Raw genomic sequence first — 23,607 nt, forward strand, 5'->3', positions numbered from 1 at the left:
CAGTATACATATAAACACACATACATATATGTACATATACGCATCACTTCTGTCTCAGACCTTGAAGGAAAGCACATAGTCATTAAAGGTTGAAAGATCTCGAACAGTTTCTGTTCGCGTGTGAGTTAAGACTGACGATTAAAGATATTTTCAAGCAATTTAAAGATAATATTTCGTAATTATTAATGACGTAAAACTGATAAACGCGATAATAATTATCGGGCACATGTGAAAGGAATGTGATGTAAATTCTAACAGAGTTGGTGCACCAGTTGTGACTTGCGGTGATTTGATCTCATAGTGAGAGTGCATCAAACACATGATATATGTGTAAAGCACATATATAATATTATTGTTTAAAGCAATCATACAGAACGTTAAACAAGTCCTGGAACATCAGTTTCCTTCCGAAAAATGAGCACGACGTCGAGCATCAATAAAAAACCGTGAGTTCTGTGCACGAGGTTTCCCGCGGATTTTTCGTCACGATTCGTCGATCATTATTCGATCATCGTCAATCGTTTTCGGAGTCTTATGCAAACCGGTGAAACCCGTGATTGTTACGTAACGATCATCTGGCCAGTTATTTCGACGTGACTATAAGCGACACGTACTAGCATACTAGACTTATTTAGGTTGTTCTGTTCGTTCGAGCCAAACTTTGTTTCCATAACAGTCCAAAGGTCGATCTAAATCTTTATATCAAAATCTTTTATTTTGTATTTTAAATATTATTAAAAACTTATTTTTTAATTTTAAGTTTACTTTGACGGATTTATATGATTTAAAGACTATTAAATAAAGTTTTTTTAATTTCAAGAATTTCTGATATGAACATTTTTATTTTATTAATAATAAAAAATTACAAGCGCACAAAACATTTATAAAGGCATATAGTTAAAAAATATTTAATTACGAATTTTAGTCTGTATAAAATTCTTTTTTATTATAGAAATAAGAATTAATTTTATAAAGAAAAATTGTACAAATAAAAATGTCCAGTTTTGTGTTTTACTTTGTGTGTGTGTGTGTGTGTGATGGATTTATATGATTAAAAAAAAATAAAACTAATTAAAGATATTTCAAGAATTTTTAATATAATAGATAATGTGATGAACGCGCATTTTTATAATTGTATTTATGTTCGATCATTTTTAAGAATATAAATAACTTGAATTATAAATAAAATTCACATAAAGTTTAAAATTCATAATTAAGATTATTAAAACGTGCACGAAATATAAAACTAAATTAATTAAAAATATTCGATTGCGAATTCTATTCTGTATAAAATTATCTCTATTTTTTACTAGAAATAAAATTAATTAAAAAACTTAATTATATAAAATTACATGAATCAATATTTTTCAACACATTAGAATATTTTATTTTCGCAAACCGATAAAAATAGAGAAAGCTTATTGTTATTAAATTGCATTCAATTCTATTATATATTAACTCTTCTGTTTATCATTTTATCAGGCCGGGAGTGGAATTCGCGATGGGTGCCCTGGCGGCTGTAGGCGCCGGCTGCTTCACGAACCCCATGGACGTAGTGAAGGTGCGACTAGCAGTTGCAGGGTGAACTGGAGGCACGCGGTTCTTACAATAGGATATACAAGAACACCGTGCACGCGGCTTATCTGATAGCCAAGCACGAGGGTGTCCTCGCCCTGCAGGCCGGACTCGTGCCCGCACTCGCTTTCCAGGTGGTGCTCAACGGTATTCGTTTGGGCGCGTACAAGTCCGCTCAGAGGTACGAGTTGATCGTCGACGCGCGAGGCAACACCGATGTCCTGCGGACCACCCTGGTGTCCGGCACGGCCGGCTGCGTCGGCGCCGTCCTCGGCAGTCCGTTGTACCTGGTAACTGTCCTCTTTCCAGATCCAACTCCATATGAAACTGGTCTATCACCTCATATCAGATGAGATTGTGATGCACAATTAACAATATTTAATACCTGAAAAGACGAATATCGAAAATTAAAAAGACAGTACACATAGAAATATGCTTTGGGCAAAACTTGATTTAATAGATTAATTTATATAAATATCTTTGTGTGCCTAGAAATGTAGTTAATAAGAACGTCGATGCGTCGATATCGCCGTATATATTAAAATCATTAACTATTTCAGGTCAAAACGCAGTTACAAGCGCAATCCGCGAAATCCATCGCTGTGGGCTATCAGCACAATCACTCGGGATCGTGGAACGCTTTCAAGTCTCTATGGCAGGAAGGCGGTGTCACGGCCCTATATCGAGGATGGAACGCTAACTTGCCCCGCGTATTCGTCGGCTCGGCGACGCAGTTGACCACCTTCGGATTAGCATCCGATTGGTTACGATCACTGAATGTAAATAGTTTGATCGCTTCCATTATTATTTACCATTTCTCCTCACACTGGAGATGAGAAAAAGATTTCGCATCAAATAGGATTTTTGGCTTTTGATGGAATTGGCTGTTTTCTTCTTTTTTTTCATATGTTGTAGCTCATGTCCTGTTGAACAAAAGATATAATAGCTTCAAAGCTAAATATTAGATAGTTACATTCAATCAAACTCGTAGAAGAGATCATAAGCTACAACATATGAGAAAACCAGTTGATCTTAGCAAGATTTAATTTTATGATTAGTATGAGGATTTTGAACCTGTATAAAGTTCTACATGAAATTGAATCTCGGTAAAATCAACTCACATGTTGTAACTTATGACTTCTTGAACAAAAAATGTAATAGGCTCAAAGTTAGATGATAACTGATTTACAATCAGTCAAACACAAAAAACTAGGACTTTTTGTGAGTTGTTTAACTGGCTATAATCAGTTAACTATCGGCACTTTTTTTAGCTTATTACATCTTTTGTTCAGCAAGTCATAAGCCACAACACATATGAAGAAACAGCCAATTTCCTACAGCCAAAATCCTACGTATTTGGTGCGAGGTCTTTTATATTAAAAAGTACTCGAATTTTGAAGACAGAGAGATTCGAGGCAATGGAGAGCGGTCTTAATTTTTATCAGATATTTCCAGATCGTCCGATATTGTTGACCTTCTTGGCCGCCGCGATCGGAGGCAGCTGCGTAGCCGTCACCATGCAGCCGTTCGACGTTCTGGCGACGCGGTTGTACAATCAACGTAAGTATAATGACGCATTAAAATTGTATTATTACATATTGAACGTTGCGCGATTAACGAAGGCCACGATTATGCTTTTAAGTACTATTATGTTAATAAACGACGCGTAAAATTTCAAGTTACAAGGTACAAACGCTCGTCGAATTACAAGATTCGTTCGTAACGAACGTGTATATTCGCAGATCTTATAATAAAATACTCTTTTGTATTGCATTGGCGATCAGAAGACGCATTCGCATAGGCAATAACATATTATAACGCTAACATTATATATTATAAATAATATATATATATGATATATATTATAATATATATACAATATATATATATATATATTATTTTATATATAATATATTATATAACTAACTTAATATCAGCGACTAAAAATACAATAAAGTATACTCATGTGTACGCATGACTATAAATATGTAAGTTGATCGTAAAGCTTTTAGAACTTAAATATAAAAGATCGATTATAAAGAGATAAGCTTAAAAGTTGAAGAATATCAATAGTTTTTGAATAGTATCATAAAGAACATTTGATACATTATATTTTAAAAATCGTAAATTGTTTAAAACGTGTTTTGCAAATACAGAGACAGACGCAACCGGGAAGGGTGCCTTGTATAAAGGACTCGGAGACGCGCTCATCAAGATATTTCGCACGGAAGGTTTGACCGGCCTGTATAAGGGAACGTTTCCAACGTGGATAAGAATAGCGCCGCATACAGTTCTATGCTTGGTGTTTTACGAGAAATTAGAGCAATTGTATGGCAAACTTAGACCATGAATACATAAAATGTATTGTGAAATTTGTATATACCTATATATTTACTCTAGATATCGCAGAAGTAAGAACTTTGTAAATAAAATTTTTTCACTGAATGTTAAATATTGCGCATCTGTTTACAATAAATCGATATCATATATCGGCAGTGATTCTTTTTTAATATTGTGATTGTGATATAAAATTTTTAAGTATGCGTATAACGTTATGGTGTATAAACATGTAAAAATCGCGTATTCTAATCATCGATGTGTAAGTTTCTACACACTATAATTTTCAATATTCGCGAAATAGAGAATATATATAAATAGTCGTATAAAATTTATCTTCAGAGCACCTATCCTTGGCTCGTGCTCAAATAAATTATACATAGTGTCGCATTATTTACATATTGTATGATTGAATGAGAATAATGCGCGAATTATTATTCAGATCGTGATAATGATTTCGTTGATTCTATTAAAAAGCTGTATAAAAAATACCTATTCTTTATAAAAAATACTAATCAAGTTACGTAGTCAAACGTTAGAGATCTACGAGGTCAATGTTGCATTCGGTCTCGATTTAAAACCTCGAGTCATGGCTGCCGCTATTTCTGTCGTACTTCGTCCTCGTGTTTCGGGCAAGTAGACTCTGTAATGAAAATATTTTACAATAATTTTATTACATCAGGAGAGTGAAAAACATTAAATCTACGATGTAGAATAATAAGTACGTACCGATTGACTTGCACCATGATCAGTGTGATTCCGGCGAAGATTAGGAAAACGCACGGGCCGATCGCGGCTTGTAACGAGGGAAATAACATTCCGACGACAAAGTTGCCTCCCCAATTAAACACGCTACCTAACGACATAGCGGCAGGTCTAGGACCGACGTCGAATAATTCGGAGCCGATGAAGAACGGTATCGGACCGAGACCGATACCGTAGAATATAACGTACGCGAGTACTGAGATGGTACAAAGTACTGCCATGAAGGAAGCTGTTTCCTGTCAAGAGAGAGAAACGAATCAATTTTAAAACATTTCTTATTCCATATCATATTAAAATTATATCGAAATTATACATTATAATATATAATAAAACTTATAATATATATTATAAAATTTTTATATATATTATTAACTTAATAATATATGTTATGAATATAATTTATTCATATATACTTACGATTAGTAGAATAAAGATACACAGAGCTGTAAGGCATCCTACACATAAGTAACCGCTCAGAAACAGAACTTTCCTTCTACTAAAGAACGACATTATCGGCACAGAGATAATTGCCATGAGAATATTGGCGACGCCTGTACCCAGAGTCGCGTACTCAGCTCCGGTAATTCCCAATCCAGCTCCGAGAAATATCGAATTAGAGTAATAAAAAACTGCGTTAATACCGGAGAGTTGTTGGCCGGCTTGCATTAGGCACACTAGGAACAACGGCAGTCTCACGGACGGTTCTTTGAGTACACGTTGAATATTCCATCTGTCAGTCATCGATCTCATCGCCAATTCTTGTCGCAAACTGGTGACCTCGTTTTGCAAGAGCATTATATCCATATTGCGCAGACGACTGAGTTCTTGAAAAGAAATTGGAATTCATAATAGAAGACGCAAAGTCAATAAGTCAGCTGGTGATTGAAAATTCAGGAGAACTATTATGCAAAGGTCAGAGTACACTCGGCAAATGTACTTATACGTTATACGCACCTTTGAGAGCCTTTGTCTGTTCTCCCTTTATTATATATAAATACTTTGGACTTTCTGGCAAGGCGATGGTCACAAACAGCGCAGCGACACACAACGGTAAGAAGGACGCTAACATGATATGCCACGATTCAGGAGTACCTAGGACAGTTTTCAATCCGGCGATTTGACCCAACAGCACGCCGCAAGTTATACCTAATTGGCATAAAACTCCAACAGCACCTCGTAATTTTATAGGCGCTATTTCCGTCATGTACATTGGAAGCAAGGCAGTGGCTAAACCGCCGGAAAGTCCTACAAACATTTAGAAAGACTGTTAAATCTTGAACGTGCCAAAATCAAATTAAAACAATAGAGGTCTCATATTTATCTTCACATTTTTTCAATTCAAATCTTACAGAAATTATATTCTCGCATTAATTAAAAAGAGACCAAGTTAAACCACGATTCCTACTTACCGACCATCACTCGAGCGATCAGGAAAAACTCGACCGAGTTCAAGTGTCGTACAAGCAAAAACAGAATAGCTCCTACAATTCCGCAGATATTGCCCACACTCAGCGCACCTTTCCGTCCGAATCGATCACTTAGCCAGCCAGCGATCAAAGATCCAGATACACCACCGATTAGAAAGATGGATACTATGGTGGACCAGAGTATCTCCAGCTCATGGTTGGACAATTGTGCGTTATATTTTTCCCTCATGCTATCATTGCAGAAGGATTTCATAAGCTACAAGTAAAAAAAGAAATTAATAGATAATTTATAAATTAATAGATAATTTATAAATTAATAAATAATTTCCAATAATATTATGCATTTGATAGAATAACAAATTGAAATTACGAACATGAGCAGGATTGTTCATAACACCTATGTTAAATCCTGCTGGTAATGCTGACCCCAGACAGCAAGTGACACCACCCAGAACCAGCAACGGAGTCCAACCACTTGAATCGGCATCGCGTGCATTGTTATATTCCTACGAAAGAAATTATATATTAATATTCACTTTATATTATACAAAAAAATGTGTCCATTTCTATCTTGTCCCTTTTAAGCAAAAGGTGAACTGATTTATTACACATAATAAATATTTATTGCTGCGTAACCAAAGCAATATAATTCGAAGAACTTTTTACTAATTCTTATAATGATAAATTAATATTATTAATATTTATTAGAGGTCTTTATTTGGCAATATAACAATTGGTCAAATTAATCTAATTAATAGCAAGTATATAAGAATTATATTAATATAATCTACAAGTAAACAATTTTTACAGCATCTTGATACAAATTTTTACATGGTGATGAAGAGCTGAATTTTCTGACTGTTTCATATCATGAGCCAATTACACATGAAAATCTTCAGATATTATCCGCTTCATATATAACAATCAATAAAAACAGCTTAAAACAGAAATGTATGTTAGCTAGATTACATCAATGTTTGATAAATATTGCAACTATAATTTTTTTTTGTTTTATTGCTGCTCTTGTAAAAGAAAAAAGTAATATAGAGCAATTACACAATTTCTGATTTTCAAAAAACTTATCAATATCAAATTAGCAGATATAACTGATAATCTACTTTATAAATGGTAAGAGGCTTCACCAATCTCTTAAAAAAATTATGATATGAAAAAAACAGAAGACCATACCGCTCATATAATTAAGCATCGTAAGCAATATGAAGTGTGTTGCACCCTCGTAGACCAATCTGTGATAACATGGGAAAGCCAGGACAGAATGATGGAACAAAATTCAATAAAACCACACACCATGGACATACCTGTAAACTGTTCAGACAGCCAACCATTCATTATTATAAATTTATTAAAGAAAAGTTTTAACTCTCTCAGATTATTTGTCTTAAGAGCACTCAAGCATTTGTATAAATATATTCACACATATCTACACTAATTAATGTTCTTTTTTCATTAAAACAAGATTAAATCTTAAATGGACTGAATTAAAGATTAAATGGATTATGTAATATGTATGCATGTATGATGTGTGTGTGTGTATGTCAAAATTTAATCTCATTTTAATAATAATCTCACAAATATATGTAGAGATTTTGGAGTTTGCGGATACCATTAAAAACCATGCATTGATATAAATTATTATGAATGTTATATTAGCAAAGCACTCTCTTATTAGCAACATTTTAATATTTTAATCTCAGCACTTTTTTGAAATATTTTATTTACAAAATCTCTCTAAATATTGATTATTTTAATTTGTACACTTTAAACTTCTATTATTAAAAAGAGATACAAATTGCATATCTCAATAATTTACTAAATGTCTTATATAATATAATATAATTTAAATATCTTATAATTAGAAGATATATTTTATTTTCACCTATATTATATTTTTACCAAATGCTTATGCATTGCACAGCATTACATAGACAGCAATATAACTATGTGAATATAAATTACTATGTTTATTTAAAAAAAATATTAAAGCATATGACAGAAATAAAAAGCTTATATATATTTTTTTATAAGGATTCAAAAATAATTAGTAACACTCTAAGAACAAAATTAGAATATATAAGAAACGAGGAAAGAAGGGAAAGACTTACGGATTTTCGCGTGTCTCCATTCAACGATTTCACCTTTGGCACGTCGATGTACAGCGCGGAGACATCCGTTTCTGCAAGTATAAAGAAAATATTAATTTTCGCTTATGCAAATGACAACAATGATTAATGACAATTGCGGTTCTTTTAACTTTTCTCCCTTCTCCGAGTAGATATTTCACCTTTAGAACGTGTAATAAATTTAGAACGACTGCAGCCAAGAGAGAAACGGAGATAGAGATTCTTTACCTATTGTCATATCGCGTGTTACGTCTCGCGATAACCGGCAAAATAAACACAGCTTAGCGGGGATTGCACTGCGACACGAGATTATGAGATCGTGGACGCAACGCAGTGTTGACGTTTGAGTTTGACAGATACGTCACATATGTTCTTCCCTCGGGCACGGCGAGCGTAATACTAATAAGGGAAGCTTTTCGGAGGAAATTGCAGGCGCGTTGTCACGCAATTGGCTGTCGAATAGAGAATTTTGGAAATTTGAAAATTTTCCTATACTTGACAGCCAATCGCGTAACGTTGCGCTTCTAGCGAGAAGGGTTGCTTATCTCGTTCGTTTATATATTTATTTATAATAATCGCCAACTTCAGGTCATTTTTAATGTATTCGTGTAATTGGCGCAAATTAGGATCTCGCAAGAAAAATGTTCCGCGATAATATTCGTCATTTTGTGATAATACACGTACGTATCTTTTGTTTTATTTAGTTTTATTTTTCTTCCGCATTTTTGTACGATTTTTAACAAACTCGAAAGAAATTATAAAGATATATATGTATATATAGAGACGGATAAAAGGCCACGAAATTGCGTTTGCTTTTTTCTTAACCTATCATTTCTTGCACCTTTCAAAATATAAACAAAATTCTACGTTTCTCTCGATTGTATAAATAAATTTTGTAGAAACAGGTGCGCTCTTTCAATACAGCCGAAATAAAATTTTAATTAGAAATGAATTTGAGTAGCAGAATAATTGAATATATAAAAAAAGTTAAAATGAAAAATTAAAATTTTTCTCGTCGAATATGTATATATGTATGTCTGTCAAATATATATCTATTTTTTTAGATTTTATTATTTTCTTTCATCATTGTTTTCTTTTTTTCTTTGTTTGTTATTCGAATTTCAAATGCACATATATATATATATTTTTGGTTTATTTTTTAAGGGTGCACAAAGTTATATTATATATATAGTTGCATATATTTAATTTTTTAAATATATTTTTTATGTATAGAATTTATATGTATTTTTATATATTGTGTTTGTGTATATATATATATATATATATATATATTTAATTTCGGTAAATAGTAGATAAATAATAATAGAAATTTGGGTATTAAAATTATGTACATAATGGAAAACTCCCGCGTAGATATATTTATTTTTTAATCAATATATTATTAAAATATTTATTAAATTTAACAAATATTTTAATAATGTGTTGATTAAAAAATAAATGAATTAGATAAATATGATTTTGGGAATGAGGTAGAAATTTACATATTTATTTTTTAATCAATATATTATTAAAATATTTATTAAATTTAATAAAAATTTTAATAATGTATATTGATTAAAAAATAAATGAATTAGATAAATATGAATTAGATCAGTTTTGTTTTGTTCTAGAGTTCTCAATAAATTAATGTAAATTTACGAAAATAAACATAATATAAAAGACTGTCGAAATTTATAGTTTGCAGTTGCATTTCTCAATTTCTAATACTTTCTTCATAATAAGATATAGAAGTTTCTTCGACGATAAAACATCGCAGTCTATCTCGCTTTAATAAGCTATGAAATCTCTCCGTCCTTTTCTTAGCTACAACCTAATTTTGTCTCTAACTCGTCTCTTTCTTCCTTACAGATACATTCACTTCATCCTTCCACTTCAAGAACGTGGAATGCAGAACGCGAGGCGAACAATAATGGCAGTCACGATATAAAGAGTGGAGGTAAAACGGTTGTTTGATGACTAATTACGGAGTTTGCTCTTTGGATCATTCACAGCTCACCTGTTTTCGATATGTTAATATATGTATGTCGTACAATCTTTGCAAAAATATCAGACTTTGCAGATTCGCGAGCAAAGTTCGAACATTTTCCAAGCAAAAATAGATAAAGAGACACGTTCAGGCGTATAATTTCACGTTGTAGGTAATATATTGATAAAACTGATATCAGAAAACGCGGACGTGACGTGACGTTTTACGCATTAGACACATATTTCTTTACGCAAAAAATATTGCAACATATGTATATCAATATATACATCCTTAAACAGAATAAAACTGATATCAGAGAACGCGGATGTGACGTTTCACGCATTAGATTAGTATTCCTTCACGCAAAAAATATTACAACATATGCCCAGATAGAAATGCCTGATGATCAGATTTCATCATGATCTTCTGATATGATTGAAATGTATTGTATGTCTTGTAATCATATTTTGATGATAGGTATTATGAGCACAGTTACATACATATATGATGAAAAATGTGAGTTATATATTAATTTGAGCATATTCATGTATACTCATAATGACATTTTTTGCAAACATTTTTAAGATATCATATGTCCGTGTTTTAAGTAGCATATGAGCCTGCACCTGTGTCTATTTTTGTCATCATGTTTTAAGAAATATGAGTACAATATGAGTACAATATGAATACAGAATGCATATATTATCTGGATGTATATAGCATATATATATATATATATATATATATATATATATATATCTATCCTTAAACAGACGAGTGTGCAAAAATAGCAAACGAGTTTTTGTTGTTCGCCGATAAAATAAATATACACATTGCACTTACATAATTCGTTTTATATAGTAGATGCTATTTTATTTGTAGTTGTGTTTTTCTTTAAAAAAATATGAATTCTTATATTGAAGTATGCATTGCTAATGTAATAAATATAAATTAATCTTCTTTAAATAGATGCTTTGATGGCTTTCTTCACATCACTTAATCATTATATCGCTGCATCATTGCAAGTGACGTTTTCGTGACGCAGTTGCGATTTGAATGATGGACTGGTACAAAAAATCTTATCGAGGAATTTAGCTTCAAACTTCGGTAAGAGAATCTTATAATAATTTTTTGATTTCTTATGACAATCTTATAGCGATATATTGATTATTAATACGTGTATAAATAACACTTCGCAAAGTTGATTATAAATATTTTACATAAGAAAACCTACAATTAGAATTTCGTTTTTGAAAACCGGCGAATTTCTTTACTAAATATACATGTAAAAAAATTTACAAAAATTCTAAAAGACCTTTATTGAGAATTATAGTAGATGCGAATTCCGTTTTAATTTTAAAATCGTTGAACATCTATTATAATTATAAATAAAGATTTATACGCTACATTTATACATAACTATTTATTTAAAGAGCGAATGGAAATAGTGTTTTAAATTTGACGTATGCTGTATTATTAAAAATTAAAATTTAATTTCTATTATATACCTTTTATTATATTTATATATATTTTATAAAGGAATTCTTGTAAGAGCTCTGGGGTTTTCTCTTATAGGAGATCTCTATTCAATTCTTTTATGTATATGTTATACAAATATTTTTAAATTTTTATTTTCTGACGTTGATGTGACGTACCTTGATTTTCGTCCATCGGGTCGTCTTTCATCGTCCGGCAAAGCGCGTATAAACAAAAGTCGCTGCAATCGCGGTTTTCTCGAGATGAATATAAAAATGTCAACCACCGTCGACGCGGACTGCGGCCCGACTAACAGCTACGCATTCCTTTCTGCGTCTCTTGGCACGAGCACGATGCCGCCGATGTTGTCACAGTTGTGTGTATCATCGGTTGATGATAGAGGTAGACAGTCAGTATTGGCTCCATATCGTACTCTTATGTTACAGACATCAAATTTCAAGACTCATTGCATGCAAATGCACTGCTGCTTCTCGAATTTCATTCAGAAATATCCCAGGAACAAATTTTTCATATATAATTATATATAAATTATTGTATAATTATATATACATGTAATCGTAAAATTAGATATATGTAAATATGTCTATTTATATATATAAAGGAATATTTATTTATTGTATATATAATATTACTTATATATATTATATTATATAATTATATATAAAAAGCATTTTTATCTAATCCCATACAGCACCGAAAGATTGCAAAAACATTACAACAATCTTTTACCGCAATATTGCAATATTGCAAATTCACTGCAAAATGTTGCTACATCATTGCTGTTGAATTGCAGCAATGTTAAAATGTCCGCTTTTTGGAAGATTGCAACAAAATATTACAACAATATTGCAATATGTTATGAGTTTGCAATAATGTATTGTTATTGCAACCATAAACTAATGTTGCATATACAGGTATATAAATGTAAATAAATCATTAATGAAAATACGTTGTAGTTAATTCATATATATTACAATATATAAATTATAGAATTTGGATTACATGCAATATTTCCGAAATATTAATGTCATGTTGCTACAAGTGTGCTGGAATTTTGTGCACTTATATCTCTGCAATGTCTTTATAATGTTGCATTGCAACTTGCAACATTGCAACGTTGCTGCAATATATTTGCAATAATCTGTGCTGTATGGGATTATGTATGGACATATTTATATATAATTTTGCGATTATATATGTGTGTGTGTGTATAATTTTATATATTTTTATATAATTTTATATTGTTATATATAAAAAAATTTTATCGCGGAATTTGAATCAAATAATTATGTAATAAAAATTTGAATCACAATTTTTCATTAATTTGGCTACAAATAAAAAGAAATATTCGAGATAAATTATTAATGATTAAAAATTAATTATTATCAAATGCTTCTTGCAAATTATTTTTCAAATTCTTGCACGATTTCATATTAAGTATTTTGTATCATATATTATCGGAAAGTATATCCTCAACAGTTCGAAAAATTCACTTTCCTCTTGTGACAATTTCTGATCCATGAAAAAATAACCGTAGTTATAAAATCGTAATCTTTCTATTAAAGAATAAAAAGCGATTGATTAAAATCATAAGGCCTCGATCGTAGAATTAATTAATTAAAAAATTAATTAAAGACGACTTTCATCATACTCTGAAGATAATTAATTAGCAGTAATCGACTGTATCATAGATTTGTTGAATATAATATGTATTTATTGAAAACATCTATCTATTTCTCGTAGAAAGATTCGATTGTATAGAAATTATGTATAATAATATTATGCATGATTATATTAGATATCTTCTAATATCTTTTAAATGTATATCGTTTAATATTATTAAGAATTATTAAGCATTTTTGCGATAAGCAATATATAATTCAATTCATTTACAAGACTTTGATTTAATTTGAAATTTGCGATGCACGAATTTGCTTGAATCTTGTCCTTTTAATAATTATTAAATTATAAAATTTTTAAAAATAAATTAATAATTTTTAATAATTAAAATTCCAAATTAATAATTTAGTTACATATTATAATTAATAATTTAATTAAATTATTTTTTTGAAACAATTAAATTTATTTTATCTTGGGGATAATTATATTATACACAGCTATTTCATTTTTTTTTAATGTTTTTCTCAATTACAGCGAATGTTATTTATGAACATACATATAATATACCTGCCAGTGATATGTTTATAAACAGTCATCGCATGTAATTTATCATTCTTTTTTCACAGTCGTGTTTTAAAAACTTAATTCTCTAATAATTTTCGTGAGAATCGACCAATCTATCGTATAATTGACAAACGCATTGATCGTGAGAAAAAATCTTGATTACAATCTTAATTACAGAACACTTACATTAGAACGAGGAAATTAATCTTCTCAGGTGACGTGAAAATATATACGCATGTCAGAGGAAGAGAAAATCTTCGATGCACATACGTTATTTTTTTTTCTTTTTTTCTCTTTACAAAGCGTCATTTTTCATTCACGTCATCCGGAAGAGTGTCGCAATTATTTATTAAGCAAACATATACGTCTTATAATGTATTAATATAGTACAGTACGTAATATCTTATCTATTGTGAGGATTTTTAATTTTGCGATTGTGGAACATTACCCAAGATTTATTTACGTTTCTCAAACCTAATTGTATTTTTTCCCTCCATTAATCAACTGACATCGATCAGCTGATCGTAAGAAACTTGATAATCGGTGCAAATACAATTAAATAAAACGCAAAATTATCTGAAAAATTATCGATGGATTTATAATGTGTATAGAGTTCGATGCCACAAATTATGCAAAATAATTTATATTATTTTTATATTAATTGTTGAGGATAATACAATTTTTTTTGTAATTTTTTATGTAATGCTATTATGATAATGGAATCATCAATAATGATCACGCGATCATTATTACAAACCTGCATTGTTCCGCATCTGTCATATAAAAAATCAAAATTATATAATCCGGGTTTTATCAGGTTTTTTGTGCTGACTTCTTACATTGTTACTATGCGTGTTTGATTAATTGATTAGAATGTGCCTATCTTTGCTATTCAAATAAAGATCAGAAAAATTATATACTATTCAGAAAAATTCAGAAGATAAAGAATATTAATTCGCATGATTTTTTAATTATTCTCAGCAGCGCTTGGAAAAATCAGATTTTTTTATTAGAAAATTGAAAAAAATGTACTGATTGTCAGCATCAGTATCTCATTATGGCACAATCGAACACATTGAGAAAATCCTCAATAAATGCGGAACTATACTATAATATCAATAGATATCTGTTCTATTCAATATCATTCAGTATAATAAAATAGACATCTTAATAAAATAAAAAAAAACAGACATATATTTCGACAGATTTTTGGTCGACATAAGAAACTGCGATTAACAAGAACGATATTTATGATAATCTATAAAATAAAAAAATTTTTTAATTGTTTTTTCTCATATTTTTTTATCTCTGCTCTTGCTTATAAATTTATAAACATTTTTTTTATTTTCTCAAATTACAAAATTTTCTTTGGAACAAAAATAGTCCAAATAAAAAGCAATAAGAAAAAAAAATTTTTTTAAGTATATACATTATCTTTAAGCATATATTTATTTTCTCACATTTCTAAAGATCATTGCACTAATAATACAAATCGAGAACGCGATAATCGATTAATCGCTTATATATTGTATTTAAATTTGTTATTTATTTGTATATTTAACAGAAATCTAATTATCCAAAACTTTCTATTTTAGTAGCTGAATCAATTTTGTCATTTTCTCCTAAATAGAAAATAAAATGACACGTAAGAATGAATGTCTAATATTAATATATATATCACTTTTACAATGCTCAGTAGTTAGACAACACTCGAAATGATTTTTCTTTATTGTCAAATATTTCAGATGTTTGACCGCGATGAACGATGATTTTGTATTGAGCAACTCTTACTTAGTGTCACTTAATGACGTTGTATTTAATTAACCCTTTATTCGACATAGTATTCCGAGAAAAATTCGTGATTATCACAAGTATCACGCGAAGTATTAATAAGATCAGCTGATCTACGTCACTTTTTAAATTGAAAAAAAAGTTGCTGAAGCCACAGCGTTTGTACTTTTATGACAGTAAATATTTTGATTGGAATTCGTGATACGCAAAGTAGATGAAAAAATTTACACGACATTATACCAAATAAAGGGTCAAGCTCATGGACGACCGCGATAAAGTTCGCGTTCTTTGATATGCAGCGTTATCAATGATGTGCAGCTCAAGTGCAATCGGTTGCGTGACTTGGCTGCCTTCTTCCGAGTTGACGATTCAAGGTCGTCAACAACGGATACTTTCCGCAGCCACATAAGTCCTTGAAGTCATCTAGGTCGATGGACCAAATCATTCCGCCGCCGAGATTTAGCTCCTTTATCAGCTTGGCCTAAGAGATAAAATGTTTTTCGTTTAATAATCAAATATGTATATGTATATATAGTATATAAAATTATATATAATTATTTATATATACTTATATAAAATTATAATTATATAGATAAATTTTTATTATAATTATTATATATATTTATACATATACTTTTTATACATACATGGTGTATCTAAATAAGTGCGAAAAATTTCAGATGATTCTTTGTCGAAAATTAAGGGGAATTTCTTATATAAACATATATATATAAATTAAATTTTTATTTTTTTAGATAAATATTAAAAAAATAAAACGGAAAATACTAAGTTTTATTCTTTTAATTTGCCTAGAGAAAAAAATTAAAAACTTAATTTTTACCTTCCTCTTTACAAAAGTATGACTCCTCAGGGAGAGATATATAAGAGTATATGTTTATATAAGAAACCCTCTTTAATTTTCGACAAAGAATCATCTAAAACTTTTACCACTTATTTAGATACACCCTGTATAATCAAATAAATAATTATTTAGCGTGAATAAGGAATTATATAATTTTAAGTAAATAAATCGTAGTAAATCATCTACAATATATTATATCATATTTAAAAAATTTTAACGATTAAAGCTTTTCGATTAAAAATTTTTCTCCACTTATTTATCGAATCAGGGTATCGATTATGTAACTTTTTCACGTTTTCACTTTAGAAAAAGTGATACAATCGATACCCAGAACATGAAAGAATGATATGCACATATAATTGCATATATGTATACTTAAAATATACGTCAATGTTAAATGTCATTTAAATATACGCTTGTTCATTGCGCGTCAAAGAAATTGAGTTATCACATGTTTTTAATATTAAGTTGCAAAAAACACAAACACATGAAATTTTTATTCTACGATTATCGTTTACGATTGCGTTTTTCTCATCGTTAGATGAGAATGTACGATTTGAATTTTCAAAAATGCGATCGCACGTATTTATGCAATTTATGCGTACACGATGCGATTTTATATGTAATGTATATAACATTTTTGTCACACATACCTTTCTTGCTATATCAGATACATCATCATAACTGACCCATTGATCACGTTTCGACGCATAAGGTCCCATACGTCCTTCCGGATCTTTCGTCACGAACCAACCATCATTTCTCACGTTATCGCATATCTGCATACATTATCAATACCAATCAAATTTAATTAAAAATCAAAACAAAAAAGAGCTTTATATATTTTAGTATTATATATATATATATCATATTATATATGTATATAATATTGTATATTATATATATAATATATATAATATATATCCCTTACCTCGTAATAAGCTAGAAAACCAGCCGATTTGGTGAATTTGCCAGGTTTTCCAGGTCCGGAGATTTCCGCGTGGAAGCCTGGTGGTGGCGAAGTAGTATAGTTTCGCGATGTCTCAGACAGGGTAAAACTCGATCCGTAAGCAGGTATACCCATGACGATCTTCCTGGCTGGCACGCCTTTGTCCAGCCAGTATCTCACAGAAAAGTTTACGTTCAGGAATATCGTATGATCGCTAGGATGATGATAGAGCGGTGCTACATGACCGGTTTCGCGTCCCCAGGCGTTATGATAATCGTATGTCATTAAACCGATCCAATCGACGTATTGTACCAAGGACGGGATCTCGATATAGGCGTTATCGATAACAACCTTGCTAGCTGAAACCGCGATGGATAACAAGAGTCCTTTGGATCTGAAGGTCTCGTTGATTTTGCGAAGCAGCCGGTGAAAATTGGAACTGTCGCGTTGAGGACCGCGATTACAGTCAGCCTGCGAGAAAACAATTATTTTATACATATGTCAAATATTTCTTTCATTCAATATTTCCTCAATTAAAATTATACAATAATTTCTTCTACATTTTTAAAAATTAATATTTTTAAATATTTTATGTTTTATTTTTTTTAAATATTTTATGTATTTTTAATATTTTTTAAAAATATTTTATATATGAAATTAATATTTGTTATATTGCAAGCGTGTATATTTTTTGTCTATTCTTTGTGTATTTTTAATTTAGTTTAATTTTGAGAAGTTTGCGATATTAAATTTTTTATTACTTAAATTATTAACAAATTATTATTATAATTATATTCATATGTTATTATATAATCAACAGAATTTTTAAAAATTTTCTCTTTTAGAAAATACACAATTATTGCATGAGAATAAGGAATCATATGCTTTACCTGCCAGCATACTGGGAATTCCCAGCTGAGTTCTAGACCATCGAAACCGTGCTTCTGAACAAATTGCGCGGCATGTTGAGCAAATTGTCCAATTGATGGCGAATCTGCCAACCTGCTGTACTTGTCGCCCTTCGAGTCGTTCCATCCCCCCAAAGCGAGTAAGATTTTAACTCCGTGTCTCTTTCTGATTTCAGACGCTTTATTAAGGAACTGTTTGTAGACGTTAGGATCGGAAGCCTCGATTTTCATTGTAAATACCGGCGCGTCGCCTTCATTTTCCGACTCCCGGATCTTCAAGGTAGCGAACGCATAGATTATATGCGTGCATAATTCTCCGTCGATGTCCTCCGGCGAGAATTTGCCGAAACTCGTCCGCCTCGAACCCCAAGAAGTGTAGTAGCAAACCACCTTCTTATTACTCGCGTTCTCGATCAGTCTCGGCGATACGCTGATCTACAAAATCGAAGAAAGTCAACTTACACACAGTTGAAACATTTCTGTTAAGTTTGACAGATATCACATGTTCCAAACGGTTCACAGAAATTTTTGTGTTAATTTAATATAATATATGGATGAGACACATGTACTATGTTAATATTTTAACACAAAATAAACGCAAAACTTCAAGTAATTTAAAATAAATTTTGGGTAAAATTAACATAGTTTTAATGTCACTAATAAAACAGAACATATTCATTGTGTAAAATTAAAAATAGACGCACATTGTGTTATTTTTATATATTTTTCAGTTGTTCTAATAATTTAACATTTAACAATAAGTTCCATTAACATAACAGCAATATGTTAAATTAACATGAATGTGTTAAATATTTAATACAAAAATTTTAACGGGAATCGTTTTTAACAAGAAAACAAATTTTCCTACTATGCATTAATTGTTGAAAAATTGTATTGAAAAAACGAGCTAATTCTCTAGTTTCACCTTGTCTACACTGTAAAAAAATATGTAATAATATTACATAAAAGTATATAAAATTATATAAATAAGTGTAAAATTACACGATAAATGATGAAAATGTATATAGTTTTCATTATTTTACATATTTTTATGTAATATTACATTTTTTACAGTGTACGTACCTGACGTTGAGCATTCTGGGTGCATTTGGTATTCTCCGGCCAGTCGCATCGGTTTTCATTCCAGTAGAGTCCGGTTGGACAGGTCTGTTCCGAGATCTTGCCGAAGTTACACAGGTAATACTTGGTGCAATCGCTCTTGTGAGGTAGGAACAAAAGTCCTCCGCAGTCAATCGGCGGTAAAGGACTCGCTTCGATCTCAACAGAGTCGTCCGTTTCCGATTCGATCGTCGTCGTTGACGTTGTTGTTGTTGATGATGGTGTATACGTTGGTCTCGGTGATGTTGTAGATTCGTATGTCGGATGTTCAGAAACAGTTGTAGACTGGATGCCGACATCAACATCGGTGATGATGGCATCTAAATCAGAGGAGATGGTTTAGTCGAAAGATATATAAAAAAATGATAAATATCATCTCTTTATAAAAATTGATAAAAGAAAAATGTTAATTAGTATATTTTATTGTTTTATTATTTTATTTTAATTCTAATTTCAATTTTAATTTTGACTTTAATTTAATTTAATTTAATTGTTCTGAACTTATTGTAATATGTCAAAGTGTCATAATGTAAAATGTAAAACATAAAACACAAAAATGTAATTTGAAAGCCTAAGTTGCAATGCAAGAATTAAATAAGATAATTTTGATTTGCACATTTTTTTAAATTATATAATAATTTAAATTCTCTTCTTGCATACAATTCTAAGTTGACCAAATATATCTTTTTTAAAATTAATATTAATAAATTTACCTCCCGTGACAGGGCACAGCGGGCCCTCCGGATAATTTCTCAGTACTCGATTCATGGTTCTTAATAGTGGACTAGGCTCGCAGCCGCATCTGTTCTTAAAATCGTCCAGATCTAAGGCCCAGACCATCCCGCCGGCGAGACCAAGTTTCTTAATTAATTCTGCCTTTAGTTTAATTTGTTGAGCGTCGTCGAAGCTCACCCATTGATCACCTTTATAGGCGTAAGGACCGATTCTTCTCTCTTTGTCTTGAACAACCGTCCATCCTTTTTTCAGTGTTCTTTCGCAAATCTGTTATAGATATTAGTGCAAAAAATAATAGATTTATTTGTTGTAATAAATATCTTCTGAAAAATTGATTTAAAATTATTCAAAATTTATTTCGATATATTTTTATTGAACTTCTATTTGATATTTTCGTAAAGAATGTCGACCTCGTAATATGACAAGAAGCCCCTTGCTCTGGTCGCCTCTCCAGCTTCGCCACCGCCATAAGTTGGTGCATCTAATCCATGCACATTCCTTTCAGCCAGTGAAAACGATTGTCCGTACAACGGGGCGCCCATGATCAACTTTTGCGGGTCCGCGCCTTTCTCCATCCAATAATGGATCGAATAATTCTAACAACAAGAAAACAATGTATTTTGAACAATTATATAATTTTTATAATCGCTCAATTCTTCCAACTTAATTCTAAATTCTTCAAATTAATCAGCTGTCATTTTTTAATGCATGCAGTTGTTGGGAAAACAAAAATTGTGTTGGAAAGAGGAAAATCTGCATTTTTAATGGATATAAATAAAATGTTTGTATACCAGTTTATTTTATGATTAAAAGTAATGAAAAAGTGCTAATAATCGCACAAATTAATGATAAATATTTTTATCAGTGCCAGATTTAATAGCCGCTATTAAAAGGATCGTCAATAATATTAAAAATGACTTGTTAAAAGAAGTTTTTACAAGTTTTCGTAAAAGAATAAAATTTTGTACAAATTTAAATGGTGCAAACTTCGAAAATATTTATCATTAGTTTACATATGTGATTATTAGCACATGTTTAATTATTTTTTAATAAAATCAAGTGATATACAAACATTTTATTTATATTCCTTAAAAACTGTAGACTCTCCTCTTTTCAATACAACTTTTTTCTCAATAACTGCACACAGGAAAAAAGTGTTGTTATATTAACAAAAATTCTGTTCGAAAATCGACGAAACAGAAATTATTGGTTGAATCTGCCATAATTCCTTATAAGAATCTTGGTTGCACACGAAATAAGTTGTACGCGCTAACCAAGATTCTTGTTGCATTAAAAGGAATTCTGGTCGATTAAAGCAGTAATTGTGTTTCGTCGAAAAACAACAAAACCCTTTTTCCAGTGCATGAATGAAAAAAATGACAGCTGATTTAGTTTGAGCATTTTCCTGGGACGCCCTGTACAAACTTACGGCGTTGAACGTCGGTTCCCAATCGTTGGGAAGACCATACAACGGCGCCACGTGACCGGTCTTCTTATCCCACTGTCCATGAAAATCGTAGGTCATGACGGATATCCAGTCCAGGTATTTCGACAGAACGGGAACGTCGTATCCGGCGTCGATGACTCTCTTGCTCGGCGAGACTGCCGCCGAGAGGAGCAACCCTCTCGGCTTGAACTCGTCGCTCAGTTCCTTCACCAGCTGGCTGAAACCTTCCTTGTCGGACTCCGGGCCTTTGTTGCAGTCCACTTGCCAGCAGACCGGATACTCCCAATCGAGGTCCAGACCCTCGAAACCGTACTTCTCGATAAACTGCAAGGCTTGGGCGACGAACCTCTGCCTGGCGGCGGGTGAGTTCGCGAGTCTGCTGTATTTATCCCCGGCCGAATCGTTCCAGCCACCCAGCGCCATCAGCACCTTCAGACCCTTCGACTTAAACTCCGCTATCTTCTCGTAGAACTTGTTGTCTATGTCGGCCCAAGGATCGTGGGACTTAATCGTCAAGCTGGATCCGTCGAGAACGACGAATCCGTAAAGCACGTGGGTGCAGAGATCGGGATCTATGTCTTCCGGTACGAATCTGCCACCCTCCTGCCGATACCAGGCCCAGTTGCAGAAGTAGCAGATGACTTTGTACTCGTTTGTGGGATTCCAACGATCCACCATAATCGGTCGTGTTATTTCCGTGGTCGTCGTCGTCGTCGTTGTCGTAATCGTCGTCGGCTTCTGATTATCGAGCCACACTTGAGGACTCCGCGGTTTCGCCAACACTTGCTGGATCATGTGCATTAACGGATGAGGCCCGTCGCCGCATCGTCCACGAAAGTCGTCTAGATCCAGGGCCCAAACCATCCCGCCACCCAGATCCATGTCGCGGACGAACTGCGCCTTTCGCCGAATCATTTCTGGGTCGTCGAAGCCGACCCACTGGCTACCCTTATAAGCATACGGACCCATCCTGCGCTCCGGATCCTGCACCAACGTCCAGCCACGATTGCGCACGCGATCGCAGATCTCGTAGTAGGACAGGAAACCAGCGGCTCTGGTAAACTCGCCGGCGTTTCCGGCACTGGCCGGGGAATTCAGCCCGGTTCCCGCTTTAGGGTCGTTGATCGTGAAGGATTGCCCGTACAACGGCATACCCAGGACGAGACTCCTGGATGGCGCGCCCTTCGAGATCCAGTAGTTGATGGTATAGTTGGCGTTGAAGTAATCGTAGTCGTCGTCCGGGTGATGATACATAGGCGCCACGTGACCGGTCTTCTTGTCCCATTGTCCATGGTAGTCGTATGCCATCACGGCGATCCAGTCTAGGTATTTGGCCAGGGCAGGTACGTCGTAGCCCTTGTCGATTACCTTCTTGCTCGGGGAGACTGCTGCCGAAAGCAGCAGTCCCTTCGGTTTGAACCTTGCGCTCAATTCCTGTAAGAGAGCCGCGAATTTCTCTTTGTCCGAATCCGGGCCCTTCTTGCACTCCACCTGTCAAAATGAAAGAATTGTCAAAAAATTATATAAAAGATTATTGTAAATTTATGATTTTAAGATATTGTACAGGGTGTCTGATATAAAGTGTCACACCGAAAATATACAAGTGGATCTCGTTATTTGGAGATGTTTCCCCAGCAAAAATGTCGAAGGAGGCCATTTTTTGCATGTTCGCTATTTTTGCCATCGTATATTTTTATAACTAAACCTTAAATGAAAATTTTATCAAAGCAAACTCTACTTGAAATTAATTGGAAAACGTAGTTTTGTTAATATTTTGTATTTCCACAAGCTTTAGTTTGCGAAAAACCCTTTATTTTCAATCGTTTATAACTCGAAAATTATTGATGCCTCAATATTTTTGCTGAGAAAAATTTGTCTCCAAA

At 32.3% G+C, this 23,607-nt stretch overlaps 3 protein-coding genes and 1 long non-coding RNA gene across 8 annotated transcripts in view; 2 read left to right on the forward strand and 2 right to left on the reverse strand.

The window, feature by feature from the left end:
* LOC114938732 (solute carrier family 25 member 35) lies at positions 1-4,070 on the forward strand. The gene is given in 6 exon segments (XM_029312796.2): positions 1-446; positions 1,483-1,570; positions 1,572-1,865; positions 2,136-2,354; positions 3,021-3,135; positions 3,732-4,070. Coding segments are annotated over 6 exon segments (942 nt in total). The 5' UTR covers positions 1-414; the 3' UTR covers positions 3,926-4,070.
* Positions 2,007-12,060, reverse strand: LOC114938730 (solute carrier family 2, facilitated glucose transporter member 5). Of its 2 annotated transcripts, none has more exons than XM_029312792.2 (8): positions 11,888-12,060; positions 8,228-8,298; positions 6,479-6,610; positions 6,087-6,360; positions 5,632-5,922; positions 5,095-5,501; positions 4,642-4,913; positions 2,007-4,555 (listed from the first exon to the last, which is right to left on the reverse strand). In XM_029312792.2, the coding sequence occupies exons 1-8, from the start codon at positions 11,916-11,918 to the stop codon at positions 4,456-4,458; spliced, it is 1,578 nt and encodes a 525-aa protein (XP_029168625.1). In that variant the 5' UTR covers positions 11,919-12,060; the 3' UTR covers positions 2,007-4,455. The 2 variants fall into 2 exon arrangements, with proteins under 2 accessions (XP_029168625.1, XP_029168626.1); XM_029312793.2 differs by lacking the exon at positions 11,888-12,060 and adding an exon at positions 8,474-8,631.
* Positions 8,789-23,607, forward strand: part of LOC114938736 (uncharacterized) — a 25,651-nt gene continuing 10,832 nt past the window's right edge. Inside the window, exons 1-5 of one of the 4 annotated variants that reach the window (XR_014925667.1) lie at positions 8,789-8,925; positions 10,115-10,202; positions 11,202-11,339; positions 18,600-18,703; positions 19,498-19,910. This is a non-coding gene — a long non-coding RNA (uncharacterized LOC114938736). Of the gene's footprint in view, positions 8,926-10,114; positions 10,203-11,201; positions 11,340-18,599; positions 19,120-19,497; positions 19,911-23,607 lie in introns of those variants that run through there. The other 3 variants (XR_014925668.1, XR_014925666.1, XR_003821115.2) reach the window with 3 other exon arrangements.
* Positions 15,506-23,607, reverse strand: part of LOC114938735 (putative chitinase 10) — a 16,913-nt gene continuing 8,811 nt past the window's right edge. The window contains exons 16-23 of the mRNA XM_085486804.1: positions 21,707-23,215; positions 20,688-20,873; positions 20,256-20,544; positions 19,507-19,862; positions 18,406-18,858; positions 17,498-17,986; positions 17,220-17,345; positions 15,506-16,185 (exon numbers count right to left, since the gene is read on the reverse strand). Coding sequence (XP_085342930.1) covers positions 16,024-16,185; positions 17,220-17,345; positions 17,498-17,986; positions 18,406-18,858; positions 19,507-19,862; positions 20,256-20,544; positions 20,688-20,873; positions 21,707-23,215 — 3,570 coding nt within the window. The 3' untranslated portion in view covers positions 15,506-16,023. The remainder of the gene's footprint in view (positions 16,186-17,219; positions 17,346-17,497; positions 17,987-18,405; positions 18,859-19,506; positions 19,863-20,255; positions 20,545-20,687; positions 20,874-21,706; positions 23,216-23,607) is intronic.

This window comes from Nylanderia fulva, unplaced genomic scaffold, assembly GCF_048542155.1.
Source record: "Nylanderia fulva isolate GAGA-0341 unplaced genomic scaffold, ASM4854215v1 Scaffold48, whole genome shotgun sequence".
NCBI lineage: Eukaryota > Metazoa > Arthropoda > Insecta > Hymenoptera > Formicidae > Nylanderia > Nylanderia fulva.

Bases quoted from the DNA above. Each gene is read 5' to 3' on its own strand.
- LOC114938730 (XM_029312792.2), bottom strand. From the start codon at position 11,918: ATGAAAGACGACCCGATGGACGAAAATCAAG. The intron at 6,611-8,227 runs GTAAGTCTTTCC...TTTCTTTCGTAG, and splicing joins ATGGAGACACGCGAAAATCC to GAATATAACAATGCACGCGA. The intron at 4,556-4,641 runs GTACGTACTTAT...TTTTCATTACAG, and splicing joins ATCATGGTGCAAGTCAATCG to AGTCTACTTGCCCGAAACAC.